At 34.7% G+C, this 16,376-nt stretch overlaps 1 protein-coding gene across 1 annotated transcript in view; it reads right to left on the bottom strand.

Moving 5' to 3' along the window:
* Positions 1 to 16,376, bottom strand: part of Lrriq1 (leucine rich repeats and IQ motif containing 1) — a 196,072-nt gene that overhangs the window by 96,453 nt on the left and 83,243 nt on the right. Inside the window, 3 exon segments of the mRNA XM_045152249.1 lie at positions 8,502 to 8,703; positions 11,271 to 11,708; positions 14,598 to 14,777. Coding sequence (XP_045008184.1) covers positions 8,502 to 8,703; positions 11,271 to 11,708; positions 14,598 to 14,777 — 820 coding nt within the window.

The raw sequence follows: 16,376 nt of genomic DNA, 5'->3' as shown, positions 1-16,376 counted from the left end.
CATCCATTACCTACCCCCTTCCCTTGGCCCCTCCTTGTTGAGGTATATGGGTCATGCATTCTAGAGTTGGCCCACAGTTATAAAATGTAAGGGTTATCTCATTTGTCTGGTGCTAAGTAACTCTCCGTTGGAGAATCTGTTCCTCTTTTTCAGATAGATGTAGATCCTAAAGAGAGAGCCACCCCATCATACCTCAAAAGGGCCCCAGCTAAAAGTAAGAACAATTGGCGAAACAAGTAAGGGTGCTGTTTCCTTGGTGAATTGGGTACCAGCACAAGGGTGAAGGAGATCAACACAGAGAAAAATCAACTTCTACCAAATCAAAGATCCAGAGACCTAGAGGCCACCAACACCTCATCACTGAAGCAGACCAAAAATGAACTAAATGCAACTTCTTAATTTACAAGTGATAGGTGTTTTCAAGCCCAGTGAACTAGAAACAATCCAAAAACAATGGTCATACCTCTAGAAATCAGTTCTCTGAAACCTAGGTTGAAGTTTCTAGATATCATTTCCACTAAAGGAACCAAGCTAACTGTGGGCAAAGTACTGATTTAAAGCCTAGAGAAAAAATATTTTAAATGAATTTTCAACACTGTAGCACATTTGAAAGTAAGGGAAGTTGAGAGATTACAGAATTGTATCTAAAATGATAACTCAAAGAAAATACCACTGAACAAATCAGGGGTAGTATGAAAGAAACAAAAGTGACTGCAATGGGAACAAACAGAACACATTCTCTTTATACATTAAATACAAAGCTCACATCTTAGTAACCTCTGTCAAATCCTAAAAATCCTCAATAATCAAAACTTGATAAATAAAGTATAAAACATTTAGTCTGTATTTTCTGTATTATTATACCTCTGAGTAATGGAATATTTTAGACTCAGTTTCTTTTAATTGACAAATTTTCATTAAACAGTGGAGTAGTAGATGCAATCAATGACCATTTTTAAATCAATTAATAATGGCTGACCTTCACAACATCTATTTTTGGATAGTAGTGCTCCTTAATGAGAGTAAACTAGCCACTATGAACTTCATGGCTGTGACACAGACCACCACCTATGAAGCATCCTCAAAAATACAAGAAGAACAAAGACATCTAAATCAGACCCAATATAAGATATTATCATCATTTTTACAGAAAATAAGGGGCAAGGAGCATATTAAACATCAGGGATATGAATTTGGCAAAATTCAGAAAGTGAAAATCTCTGTAGTGTTAATGGTCTAATTTCTTCACTCAATGAAGTTCAAGAAAAAAAGGAGGATTTTGTATATAAAGCTTAAATTTAACACATAAAACTAAGTGATATACTTGTTTGTATTTTAAGCCAATGTCTAAACAAATGTTTATAAAGTAGTGAGGAATATTGATGTGAGATTTGCAGATATTGGAAAATAATCACTATTAGACAGCAATGTAGAAATATTTCAAAATAGGTCTTATAAAATGTGTACAGACATTATCTATAATGATTATTTTCACATAATATGGTGATATATAACACATATAATAAGGAGTGTATGTGTACTGGTTTTAAATGTGAGAATACTGGCCAGTAGCTCAATAACTAATGATCATGTGCAGTCAGAAAACAAGGCTTACTGTTGAAAACCAAGTGATGCATCAGGCTCTTATTAGTTGTCATCCATAAATTCCAGAAATGCTTTATGTAACTGATATGATTTTTTTTTCTTTTTTTGAGATAGTGACTATGTATTCTAGGCTAGTCATGAACTCACTGTGTGCCAAGAATGACCTTGAACTTTTATCCTTCTCTCTCTATGTCCCAAGTAATAGGAGAATAGGCATGGTCCACCAACAATTTTTTTATGGAAATACAAATGAAAATAGTATTTTTATTTACTTATTTCAAGTCTGTGCATGTGTGTGTATGAGTGTATGTATGCATGTATGTTTGTATGTATGCAGGCTTGTGCATGTGTGTGTGTGTGTGTGTGTGTGTGTGTGTCTTGCCCCACTTGCTGGGTCAGACTTTATGGAGGTGACTGTAAAGTTATTTCTGGCAGACAGGCTTTGTAGGCAGGTCTGTTTAATCATTGTGCCACCTCCCTAGCCCCAAAAGATCAATATTCTAAGTGATAGTTCATCATATATTTGTGGTTGGCAAATATGTAGCATGGATTTTGAAGGTTAATGAATATATATCAATGACAATGATTGCATGTCTACTGCAGATAATAAAACATACAAAAAATTTGTATGCATGGACTTTCTATTACAATGTGGATGAGATTGAAAACAGGTATAATAAATAAGGGAAATAAACAACATATGGAATAGTTCTATGTACTAATAAATGCATAGCTAGGAACTGGGGAACAGTGGCAAGCAGGACTCCCTTAGTGTGTAATTTAACAACTGAATGCATAAGTCAGAATGTATATACCCATTTGTCTTTGTCTATCTGTCTGTCTGCCTATCTATCTACCAATCTATCATCTACTTATCAACATCATCATCATCTATCCATCTACTTTCATCATCTATATGCAAAATTGTTAATTGAGCCACCAAAAGGATGATATTATGTTATCAGTAAGATTTCTGTAGTTGCCTATAATTACTGCTCACAAGTGTTCTTGCATTCTGATGCTGTGGCCAAGTTGTCTTGTAATTAAATTTCAGACATTGAATATTTCTTTCAAACAAATAGATCCCCAAGTCACTGTTTCTATTTGCAAAAAATGGAAGCTGTACTAAATTTTCTCTTATTGTCAAATGTATGTAGTGACACTAGATCAAGTTGAAAATTTATATATACTAATAAGAAAATGCCAGTCCCATAATAGACATTCACTAATTACTCCTTTTCTTAATGACCTTGACCCTTTTCTTCTAGCAAACCTACTTTAGTTAACCAAGTAAGAAAGTTCTGTAACATTAAACATTATATAATGTTAAAAACTATTGACTAAAGTCTGATGATTTTGCCTCAAAAAATTAACTTCAGTGAATGTAATATTTGTTTTAGAACTTGCTACAACAATGTCTACTTCTCATGATTCTCAAAATATGAGAAGAACAGGATGTCAATAAATTCCTGAACTTACATAATTTAAGTGGGAGGAGCAGAATAGTGGACTTTCTTCTGTAATGAAGAACAAAATTGGAAGCACTGCTTAAGAAAGTGGCTTTCCTAACTCATGGTCTAACCTAATTAGCAACAAATAACCTGGTGTGATGCCACACAAGTACAATAGTGGCACACAGCCATGGTGGGGAACCAGCTGCTCTTGATTTGGCTAACTGATCCACTCAGTGGTACGAGACCCACAGCTGGAGCTGGGAAACAAGTCAAAACCATATCCAAACATAAGCCCACTCTCCAATATCAAGCTACCATCAAGCATGGGGTACAAGAGGGCCTACACCTATTAAAATCTCTGTCAAAAAAGTAAGTGTTATCTCAATTTTACGGTTGCTAACTTACTCTCGGTTGGAGAATCTGCTTCTCTTTTTCAGATAGATGCAGATCCTAAAGAGAGAGCTGCCCCAACATACCTCAAAAGGGGCCCGACTGAAACTAAAGAAAATTGGCGAAACAAGCAAGGGTGCTGTTTCCTGATGAACCGGATACCAGAACAAAGGGGAAGGAGACCAACACAGAGAAAAATCAACTCCTACCAAATCAGAGAGTCAGAGCCTCAAAGGCCCCCAACACCTCAGTACTGAAGCAGACCAAAAATGAACCCAACATGGCGCAAGGAAATTTTGCAGAAGAGGGGGTAGAAATAATGTCAGAGTCACATGTTGGGTCATGATATGCAGAGATGTTTACTGTACCACTAACTGTGGACTAACTCCACAATGCACGACCCATTTACCTCAACAAGGAGGGTCCATTTGGAGGGGGTAGGTCATGGATGAACCTAAACAATGGTACCAAACTGCCTGTATTTGCTGAAAACTAATAAATTAAGTTTAAAAAAAAAAAAGAGGAAAGTGGCTTTCCTGATTCTCCTGCCCATTAGGGTCAGTGGGACCAGGTCTGTGTATTTCTCATGATACTTTTTTTTTCAATTTGTTAGGTTGTTTTTATAGAACAAGGCAAGTCTCATTCACTGGATGACTAGCACATGCCAAATGCCCTAGTTTGCTCTTACCCCTCTTATTTTAGGATTATAACAATTCATCTTTCCTTATACATTCTTATTTCTGAAATTCTTCTCTCTTGGTTCCATTCTTCATGTTGTATTTTATTCTTCTGAATGTGAAAAATCAGAAGAATTCTTTTCTCTGCAAGGGAGGTTCCCTTCATATCCCTTTTTCCCTGATCTTGATCTTGCAAGATCCTCTTTTTCTCCTTGGCTAACTTTTCACCTACTACTCCCCACGTTTGCACCAATATAATATTGAGATTTCAAGATCAGACACAGTAAGTGAAAAAAGTAAAACAAGGTAGCCTTTAATGTGGGCTTTCAGTGGAATAAATCAAATAATTGGTTCATTAGTACTCACACTGTCTCCAGCACAAATCATCTTAAGAGACAGGACTTTCACAAAGATATTTTTGTCTATTTTTCTGTTGTGCCATCTAGAGATATTTGCCTCATGAGTCTATTTAAAGCCAAGATTTACAGCTCTAGAAATTTTTATCATTCAATATAAATGTGTTGGAATATGGTATTTGGATCATAAACTCAAATTACTTACTGTGGTAAAGGTATATATTTATCTACAGTAATCCATTTAAAATGAATTCATTTCCAACCCATTCCAAACAACTTTAAGCCAGACAATACTATCATCCTTGTGCACACCTAAAATCTTTTTATTTTCTAATTACTATCAACTACGACTCACAGAGCATTTTTTAAATCTAATACACATTTCTGGCCATGTTTCTTATTGCCATTTGTGCATGAATATGTGTATGTGTGTATGCAGAATGTAAGTAATATGGGTGTGTGCATGTCATAGTGTGCATGGGCAGATCAGAGGCCAACTTCAGTGCATTGTCTTTGTCTTCACCTTGTTTGACACTGGGTCTCTCTTATTTTTGGCTGCTACAAATTTTATTTTATTTTGTTTGTTTGTTTGTTTTTTCGAGGTAGGGTCTCACTCTGGTCCAGGCTGACCTGGAGTTCACTATGTAGTCTCAGGGTGGCTTTGAACTCATGGTGATCCTCCTACCTCTGCCTCCCAAGTGCTGGGATTAAAGGCATGCGCCACCACGCCTGGCTGGCTGCTACAAATTCTAGACTAGCTAGTCTCTGAATTTTGAAATATTCTTTCTTATTTCTACATCCTGTTGTCTTAGGCACTTGGGATTTCAGAGTGTATGATGCTTGCATCAGGCTTTTAAATACGGTCTTAGGGTCCAAATTTATGTCACCAGGCACCAGGCATATATATTAATCACTTTATATCCTTCTGTATCATTTCAGTATTCTAGTTGTTTTTGTAGCCTAGTTGCAATTTAGCACTATTGTTCCAACCAAACACACACACACACACACACACACACACACACACACACACACACACAGGCATTGCAGACTTTTCATTCACAAGAGGTCCTTCCAAAGATGCTTCAGGGGCTATATACATTTCAGTCAACCAGAAACAGAAATCTATACAGAGGAATATCCATGGGAGGTATGGGGAAGACATGGAAGTGGTGCAAATGTATTCCATTTATATTATGTTAACTAAAGTTGGGTAGAGAACTGAAATAAACTGAAAATGTCCTGGAAATATAGACAGGAAGGAGAACTTGAATTTTGATGAGCAGAGAGCACTCTCAGCATCTTTCATGAGTTCTTCATTATGTTCTAAGAACAAGGTAAATTTCTGCTAAATCACAATCTACTCCCAGCTTGCTTGGGCAATCTAGAATTCATATTTTAAGCTGAATAAACTTGGAAACTAGAAGACTATACAAAGCAAAAGATGAACTCAGTAACCTAACTACCACGATGTTTGAAAAATATTTCCCCTTAATTATATAAGAAGTCTGAATTATGCTTTCTTTTATTATAGATTCAAAGAAGCTAAACCAAAAGATATCCATTAGAGGTATAAACCACTGAATGTAAAATGAAATGAATTTTTCTTTGTTGAGATGATTGAAGCAAGACTTGACTAGCTTATTTACTATTAATGCTAAACATTGCATTGCTTGGCCCAGATTGGCAGGAGAATAGTAGCACAATGGTAGCTATACTTTTATGCAGAATAATATTCTGAGATAGTAACTAATGTTTCTTTTTCTTAGAGTTGCCTTGAAACAAACTATCCTCTCCTTATTTTACCACTACCAAGCATTAGTAAAATCTCTGACTACATAGTACTTTCAGGAGGAATAATGTAACAAAGTGAAGCAAACTAAAATATTGATTAGTCATGAAACCCTTAACAGAACTACTTCCCTTGAAAATAGTGGCATTAACAATAAAATTTTGTCACTTGAGGTATTATCTTTGTTAGTTTTAATGTTATTCTTCTAGTTTGTTCCCAATACCTAGAAGGTGTTCCTAATTCCCACATGTCTCATAAAACACATCCCCACCCTTAACATTGTCAGCCTTTACATCCATATTATATATTTCTATATGATGATACATAAATCAATATATAGCCTTGAATATTTGAATCTTACCATTTCCATTGCTAGCCTTATCCATGTCACCATATTTCTTCTCAATATCCTATACTAGGTTCCTAACTAGTCTTTCAGCCATAACTCCTGTTCTCCTCCAATATAAATTAGCAAAACGTGGATTTGAACATGACAGTATCAGTATACTTTTTAAACTCTGTCACCATCTTCCCATATTTTTCAGACTAATGCCAAAGATTTATACAAACCCCTAAGTTTTATAGTTCCTATGTATCTCTACTTTGTCTTTCTCTAGCAATATTCACTTTTGTCATTCTTCAAATACTGTACATATATGTTTCTAAGATAAGACCTTTAATTCTGATATCCTTTTAGCCTGGGATTTTTTCCCCTAGATAACAAGAAGCATAGTTTTTTCAGTTCAGTGTCACCTTATGGTCTTCTATATCTTATCTATTTAAAATGATAAACTTGGGTTTGGGGAGATATCTTGGTGGGCAAAGTTCTCAAAAACATCATTGCCTGAGTTTATTCCTAATACACATTTTAAAAATGCTGGATGTGACTCTGTTCATCTATATTCCTAACTTTAGGGAGATGGAGAAAGGAGGATCCCTGGACCTCATGGGACAGCTAACCTAGTCTAATTGGTGATCTTTAAGCCAATAAGAATTCCTGCCTCTAAAAGAGTAGATAGTGTTGCTGAGCATGAAACTCTGAAGTTGTCTTTGGGTCACCACATGTGAATGCACACACACATACACACACACACACACACACACACACACACACACTCACATTGTACACAGAATATTGCATACAAATGCACACCACATAAATATGGATATACATATGCACATTTCACACATGTACAATGAAGTTTCTCTTTCACATATGCTGATTTACATTTTCTTCTTCATTCATATTATGTAATCATGGGCTTCAATATAATGCAACTTAGTTGGGCTTTTATGTAAGGGAATATTTGCTGAAAGAATAAATAAAGAAAAATGCTAAGTTTTGCAGAATTACATTCAACCAGCTCAGGAAAAGTACTTTCTGTGACTTCGTATATAGACTTTCCCTTAAGTATGCATTTAGCTCATGTTGGTGTTTTCCACCAGAATGACAATTTATAGAGACATATTCCATGTCTGTTGATTTGTAGCTTTATTTCCTAAGCATGCATTGCTTAACAATATTAAACACTAAATTAATAATTAAACATGTTGAATAAGTAAATGAATGGAAGAATATAATCAAACTATATGCATTTCAAAATAAGGTCTTAGTTCTGTAGAAACAGTATTTTCATGTCTTACTTTTTGAAATATTAAGTGAAATAGGCATTTTAATACCATAAGTGATTTAAAAAAATATTTATTTGAGAAAGAGAGAGAGTATGGGCATGCCAATGAACTTAGACACTCGTACCACTTTATGCATCTTGATTTATGTGGGTTACTTGAAATCAAACCTAGGCTGTCAGGCTTTGCAAACAAGCACCTTTCACCAATGAACCATCTCTGTAGACCCACCATTAACAATTTTTTATAGGTTTTTTGAACATGCTTCTACAAATATCCAAATGATTATCTTTGACTATTCAAATCTTAGCTGACTTGGCAAATGCTGCATAGAAGAGAAAGTCAAATATCATTGTGTGGCTTGCTTGATTTGTAGTTATATACACACTATTTCAGACTCAAAGGCTAACTTCCTCAGTCCAGATAGTAAGCAGAATTACAGCTACTCTCCTACTATAGTCTCTATACCCATTTAAGCAAGAAATCAATACAAGTAATGGCAGATCACTAAAAATTCTTTTTAATACAGAATAACCCAGTGAATAATGAGTAACTTATCTATTATAATTAGTCTTGATTGTAAAAGATTGAAACTAACCTGAATACAAAGAGCAGCCATCTCCCTCTGTTCTTGGATATTCACAGCATTTCCTCTTCCTTCTTTCTTTACAGTAGTTTGATTATGCATTAAGGGACTCAGCAGGGGTTCTTTGTCAGGAAGATTTATATTTTCAGAAAATTTTCTCTGCCTGCGTACAATGTACCCACGCCAGTAAGCCTGGATTATCATAGCTGCTGAACTGTCAGGAGGAGAAACAATGTTTATCATATTTAATATATATAAATGGATACTGGTACACAAGAGGCCCTCTACAAATATAGATCATATATGAAACACATAAAATATCAATTAAAATTTATACATAATGCCCCTTCTTTTGTTTAACTATATCTATAGAAGTAAAAGTAGTATTTGAGCCTTCTAATCTGAAGGAAAGAATGAACCAGGAGGTTAGAGAAGGATCTAGATTCAGAGGAGCTTTTTTTCCCCAAATATATTTCAAAAGGAGGACATTACAGAGATTTTTATATGACACTGAGGATGTTTGTCAGGCAGAAGCAAGGGAAGAGAAGATGCAGAAGAGAAGGAACTAATGTGGATGCCACAGTTGACTTGGAAAAGAAGCTTAAAGTCCTCATTACTGTGGATCTCCTTGGAGAAGAAGAGGAAGTAGGTTCCTCAAGGTTAGAAAGAGAGACCCATGAGGACCTTCCCAGCTTCTCTTTTCTCCCTGCACAATAGCAAATACACCACACTTTTACAAACTGAATGGAAAAATTTAGCACGTTCCTAGACCACTGCCATTTGTAGATATCCATACCTTGAATCATTCAACACTGGTGGTCGTCCATAGCCCCCCAAAGCTGCACTACGAGACTAAACTAAATGAAACACAAACGTTCACTGACTCTAAGTGAGGTCACAGTTTCATCACTAAGCTCTTCATAACTAGCATGTTCCCTTCCCCACACAGATTATTACAGGAATATTATCAATACTGTCATAATTCCTGTTAAATTACTGTTTGGTTTAGAATGTATATGTAATAACGATTCCATTCCCCACTATTTCCTTGAAAATAGTTTCTGATAACTTTACTGATTGCTAAAACCAATGAAATTTTCAGTTTCCTCATGTTCCTCAGCTTAAAACAAAGAGACATAATTGCACCATTTTTGTCTGGTAGTGTATGTGTGAGAAATTAGGGAAGAATGATGCTGGCATTTTCTATTGCTGTGTAGATTTACTATTGTGACTGGTACCATCATCACCAGTTCTTACACAGCCAGTGTATATTTCAATATATTTTGCCATGAATACAAAACTGAAGTTAATGGCTAAAACTTCGGGACTAAAACAAACTAGCTTGTAATGCTAATATTTGGAAGAAATTGTTGCATTTCAACAAATAATCTTCCCTTGGTAAAAAAAAAAAAAAAACAGAAATTTGTAAATTTTGCTATGAATTTAGTGCATATTTATACATCTTGTGAAAAAAGCTGATGACAATTTTTCAAAAGAACACAATATATTCTTTGGAGGATAAAGAAAAAACTGGCCAAGGTGGCACATGCCTATAATCCAAAAATTTGGGGGTTTAGACATAAGACACATGGTTCTGAGACAAGCTTGGGCTATATGGTGAGACCCTATCTCAAAAAAACTAATGGTTGGGGATGCAGCTCAGTAGAAATTTTTTTGTACTTTTTTTTTGTATTTTCAGTTTCTCTCCCCTATATGTTATAACCATTTGACTATTTTACTTATGATTTATCAAGAAATTCCAAGCATTGTTTATAAGAAGTCTGCATAGACAGCATCTGGAGTGTTCGGAGAAAGGCAATCACAATTAACTAAAATGTTAAAGCAAACCAGGAAATACTAAGGCCACTTTTATTAAGTGTTAAAATTCATGTCCAATTATGTATATAGCTTCCAAAAAGAAATCCTGGTTTAAACTGCCAACTGCTGAAAACAGAGAGACTGGAAAAGGCAAGAAGGTCTACTGTGATATTTTGTTCAGTACTAGTCATATTAGGATAAGCTGGGTCTACTGGGATACTCTGTTTAGAACCATCCACTATAGAAGAAGCCGGGTCTACTGGGTACTCTGTTCAGGACCAGTCATTACAGAAGTCAAGTCTCTGAGATACTCTGTTCAGTACCAATCATTACAGAACTGAGTCTCCTGGGGTACTCTGTTAGTCTATGCTATTCATTATAGGAAAAGCTGGGGCTTTCTGGCCTGGCACTGAGGTTAATTGCAAAAAGAAAATGAAGTTGACAAGCTGAAGTAAAATCCAGTCTTTACTGACTCAATATAAGCAGTAAAAGACAGCTTTCAAAAATTGACAGACACTGAGAATATTTTTCTACATTAAAGAGCTGTTATGCCCAGGAATAATATTGCAGCATACTTGGAAAATATTATCTATATACATAAATATCAAACAACTAAACATTTGCAAGATTGGGGTATATGTAAAGGCATAATTTTTAAAATTAAAAAAATTAACAAAATATTTCTTTAGAATATATATTTCTTTATTGTTCAAGTTAATTTTAGAAATTTTGAAGTTTAAAAGCAGAAAGATAGTGTTATACTCAGTTTACACTCAACAATACTAAAATTTAAATTAGAACCAGCCAAATTTAACAAATTAGTCTGTGTTGTGATTAGTAATTTGTGTACAACAAAAACAATAAAACTTATGTCACCTAGTAATTACTGGGCACCATTAATTAACATCATTTAAAAAAACACTAAACATGACCTCTGTAAGTAAAATGGTTTATGGATCTTACATTGTTTCACAGTGTTCAATATTTTGGTGATTACTCAATGGAGAATCTATCATTACTGTTTCCACGAATGTAATTCTTTCAGTGGGAATACAACTTGGCTTGCCATCTTCCATCTTCTGACCTACTATTTTTTTCTGATTTATTCCTTCCATATCTTCACAGCTCAATGGGGTATTCATGGAGTCAAAGTCTATCAATTTCTCATTAATATCTGGTGAGTTTGTGTTGTGTTTGTTAGTCTGAGACTGAAAGACCATGTTTTTCGGTGTGTTGTTATTGCTTGAAAATGCCAAATGGTTGTGCTGGACCTCTGCTTCTACTGTCTCGGTGATACTCAGATCTCCATGTTCATGAGCATATCTGCATTCATTACTAAGTTCCATCAATTTCTTAAAATAATCACAGAGATTTTCTACAGCCTCCAAAGTAAAAACATCCCTGATCAAATAAAAGAAGACATCATTTATAAGACTCCATAGACATTCACACATATATAGGTTTTTAAAATGAATTTTGTCAAAAGTAAACACAGAGATTAACTACTCTATTCAATAAAATTCAGTTGTAGTTATTTACATAAAACTTTATCTTATCTTTAGCAAAATCTGAAAATATATGTCAGTAGAGCCAGGTATGATGGTGCATGCTTTTAATCCCAGAACTTGGGAGACAGAGGTAGGAGGATCAATGTGAGTTCAAGGCCAACCTGAAACTACACAGGGAATTCTTGGTCAGATTGGGCTACAGTGAGGCCCTAATCTCAAAAAGCCAATATAAATAAATTAAATCTGTCAATCATGAAAAAATGTCTAAAGGTATTAGGACCATTCTATATAATGTATTTTGATTTAAACAAATAAGAAACATTCATGTGTTTACTATAATGATCATGATAAATAATGGCTGCCTAAATTTGGAGAAGTTATTCATGAAATCAAAGCATTTTCTGCATTGACATTTGCCACACAAAATATTTGGATTGGCCATCTTAACAAAGAACTAACATTATGGGAATGTTTTGCTTACTATTTTTCCCTGGGGGGGCGGGAAACATTGCCCACGGCAAATATAATCCAAATATTTTAAGCATAAATTGCTAAAAGTCTCCTGAACCACGGTTGGATCTTTGTCGTTTGGACTTTGTGATGCATGCAATTGATCAAACTTCCATCTTTGCCAATCTGAAATGCTTAGTAATAAATTGACTTCCTCCTTGTGCCAGCCTTATTTTGGCTGCACTTTAATTGTCTTAATTTCACTTTTGAAAGTGTACTTTCAGAATAGCAGATATACAATACTTGCATAGTATAAACAGAGTCACAATTTTAAGTACCACACGATATGTAAAAATGAAATAAATAATGAATTACTTCCTCCATTTTATTATTTTATTGGTAAACTAAATACATGTTCCACCTGATTTACCTTCCTAAGCAATAAAATGGAAGAAATAATAAATATTTACACAGAGAAAACATGAGTCATATAATTATTTCTTAAAACACAGGTATTAGTGCCTTTGCTCATGAAGACAATTATTAGATTTTTCTGTGTGTGTGTTTCACCAATTTTGTTAGCTAATAATGTAGAAATGAGTGCTCTGGCAAGTTTTTTATTTACCAATATGTACACTGCAAACATAATCTTCATTTTAAATTATAAAGAAAACCTAATTAACAATTAACAATAATTAACAATAACATTTAAAAGTACAAATATAAAATTAAAATTCAGATAGACACATGGTATATCAAAGGTTAATAGGAAATTATATATTACCACTTATATATGAGGAAGTATTAGTTCAAATTTACATAAATACAAATGTCAATAACCTTAATATTGATATAAACATTTATTTAACTATAAAAATTATTAATATGAGATTTGTTTTAGTTCTGGCTTTTTGAGGTACATTCTCATTCTAGCCCACGCTGACCTGGAATTCACTATATAGTCTCTGGGTGGCCTGGAACTCATGGGGAACCTCCTACCTTTGCCTCCCAAGTGCTGGGATTAAAGGCATGTGTCACCATGCCCAGTGAGAATTGTTTCTAACATGAGTCTATATGCAAAATATTTAAACAGAAAACCATTTGATACAAGTGAAATATGTATGAAAATGTAAATAGTAATAATTAAAGATTATGATTAACCATGGGAGAAAGACTTTAAACTATTTTGCTTTTATATTTGCACTTTCTGGAGCAATGTAAAATTTAAAATTCAGCTCAAAAGAATCAATTATAGTTCATGCATTGTAATACTTTCAGAATTCAAGTTAGGAAAAGGAAGTTCTAATTGTTTCAAATTTGATTATAGCTATTAGATGTTATAGTCTGAATGTATACTAATACTGATTCCACTATAGTCCTAAATGAACAAATATATATATATATCTGTTTATAAATAATAAATGTGTAATATGATTCTCTAATATGTATGTGATATATATATATATATATATATGTATGTATGTATGTATGTATATATATATATATATATATATATATATATATATATATATATATATATATATATATAAACTGTGAATTCCTTGAGGATTAAAAATCTTGTCTGTAGGGCTAGGGAGATGGCTCAGAAATTAAGGCCAGGTCTGATTTCCCCAATACCCATATAAAGCCAGATGCACAAAGTGGTGCATGCATCTGGAGTTTGTTTACAGTGGCTAGAGGCCCAGACATGCTCATTCTCTGTCTCTCTCTCTCTCTCTCTCTCTCTCTCTCTCTCTCTCTCTCTCTCTTCCCCCACCTCCTTTTTTAAAAAAAAATATTTATTTTTTTAAAAATATTTATTTTTATTATTTTAAAAATATTTATTTATTTGAGAGTAACTATTGGGCAGAGAGAGAAAGAGACCGATAGATAGAGACAGAATGAGTGTGTCAGGGCCTCTAGCCATGGCAAACAAATTCCAGATGTGTGTGCCACCTTGTGCATCTGGCTTATGTGGGTTCTGGGGAATCAAGCCTTGAACCTTAGGCTTCACAGGCAAGCACTTAACTACTAAGCCATCTCTCCAGCTCTCTCTCTCTCCTTTCTATTTCTTTCTGCTTACAAGTAAACAAATAATTTTAAAAAATTAAAGGAAATCTTGTCCATGATAATTGTTGAATAAATTTGTGTTTGGTTATTTGATGATTTTGATCAAAATACATATAAACATATTTTAAAGAAAACAGATAAAATCTTCCAACATATTGCTTTTATTTAAAACCAGTATCATTTAGATCATGGGAATATTTTAAAACATTTGAATATGTTATATTGTTGATTGTAAATACTAGAAGAAAATAGAAGGTCTTACCCTTTCTGAGTAGTATAGTTCTCAGATATTGTGGAAAACTCTTGAATCTGAGACTGACAGAGTGCCAGGAAGCCTCCTGAGGATGGATGACAGTCTCCTTCAGTGGGGATTTCTGAAGAAGAGGTTACCATTTCACCATTGAAGATTCTAAGTGCTGGCAATGTTTTAAGTAGGGAATTCCTATTGGAAATAAGGAAAAATGAATAATTTTGAAAGTCAAGTTATATTTTAAAATAAATGTCTATCATATGAATAGCTTAGTTTATGCCTCATAAAAAGTAATTGGCTTTGCAGAGAAAATAATAGGATTTTTTAATGTATATGTTGGTGGGCTAGAGATATGGCTTAGAGATTAAGGTGCTTGCATGCAAAGCCTAAAATCACATGTTCAAATCTCCAGGTCCCACAGAGCCAGATGTACAGTTACAAAAAAACTGCACCTGCACACAAGGGTGTGCATGCATGTGGAGTTGGTTCACAGCAGCTGAAAGGCCCTGGTTCTCTCTTTTTTCTCTCTCTCTCTCTCTGCCTCTTCCTTTTCCTGTCTCTCTCTCTCAAAAATAAATGGTAATAAAAATGTATAAGACTGTGACTTGCATAAGGTTTTACAAATCTGATAGCATTAAATTGCAGTGAATAATTTTAGACCAGAAATTTCATTATGAGGTGATCATATATGAATAATATGATTTTTTTGAAGGATAATATCAAAATTACTGCTATTTCAGAAATAAAGATGTATTTTGATTGTGTCTCAGTAAAACAGTGTGAGTAGAGCTAAACAAGAGGTTGCTAATTGTCTTCATGTGTTTTGAACACCTGGAAATATATTTTCTCCTGAATACTGTTATAATAAATTATAATAAAATTTAGGTGTGATGGAAAGGCTGCACTGGGGGCTGGAGTGACAGCTTAGTAGGCAACATATATGCCTAGCTAGCTTGAGGACCTGAGTCTGGAAATTGGACCAATATGAAATACCTGTGTGTTGGCATTCGCCTATATTCCCTGTGTAGGGAGAGGTAGAGACAAGAGGAGTCTTGGGACTAAGTGGACTGCCAGTGTAGCCTAATTGGTAGAGCTCCAGGTCAGTGAGTGACCCTTTTTCAAATTAAAAAAGTGTGGACAAAATTTTTTAAAATATAAGGGCTGGAGAGATGGCTTGGTGGTTAAGTGCTTGCCTGTGAAGCCTAAGGACCCCGGTTCGAGGCTCGGTTCCCAAGGTCCCACGTTAGCCAGATGCACAAGGGGGCGCACGCGTCTGGAGTTCATCTGCAGAGGCTGGAGGCCCTGGCGCGCCCATTCTGTCTCTCTCCCTCTATCTGTCTTTCTCTCTGTGTCTGTCGCTCTCAAATAAATAAATAAAAAATTAAAAAAAATATATCAGAAAGTTTCTTCTTGCTAGCAAAAGAACCTGAGCACATGTGAATGTGCATCTCGATGCACAAGTATCCACCCACATATGAACAGATATTCACTGTGTACACACAGACATATGCACATGTGTTCCCTTGCACACATGAACAGACATGCACATATGCACACCCATAGATACATGCACAAGTGTGTCACCCCCGGCATGAACAATTATATATGCATACACATGGACACATGCACATACAAAAGAAGCTATGACAATTTATGAGAAAAATGTGTTTAAAAACATACAAGTCAGCAAGACATTTCTTCCAAGCCCAATCATTAAATAGTACTTGCACAGATCATCCCCAAGGAATGAGTAGAGAACTTCTTACAAGGCTGCTAATAAAATGCAGGGGA

Source organism: Jaculus jaculus, chromosome 6 (assembly GCF_020740685.1).
Source record: "Jaculus jaculus isolate mJacJac1 chromosome 6, mJacJac1.mat.Y.cur, whole genome shotgun sequence".
NCBI classification, from domain to species: Eukaryota; Metazoa; Chordata; class Mammalia; order Rodentia; family Dipodidae; genus Jaculus; species Jaculus jaculus.
This window is presented reverse-complemented; position numbering and strand designations above follow the sequence as displayed.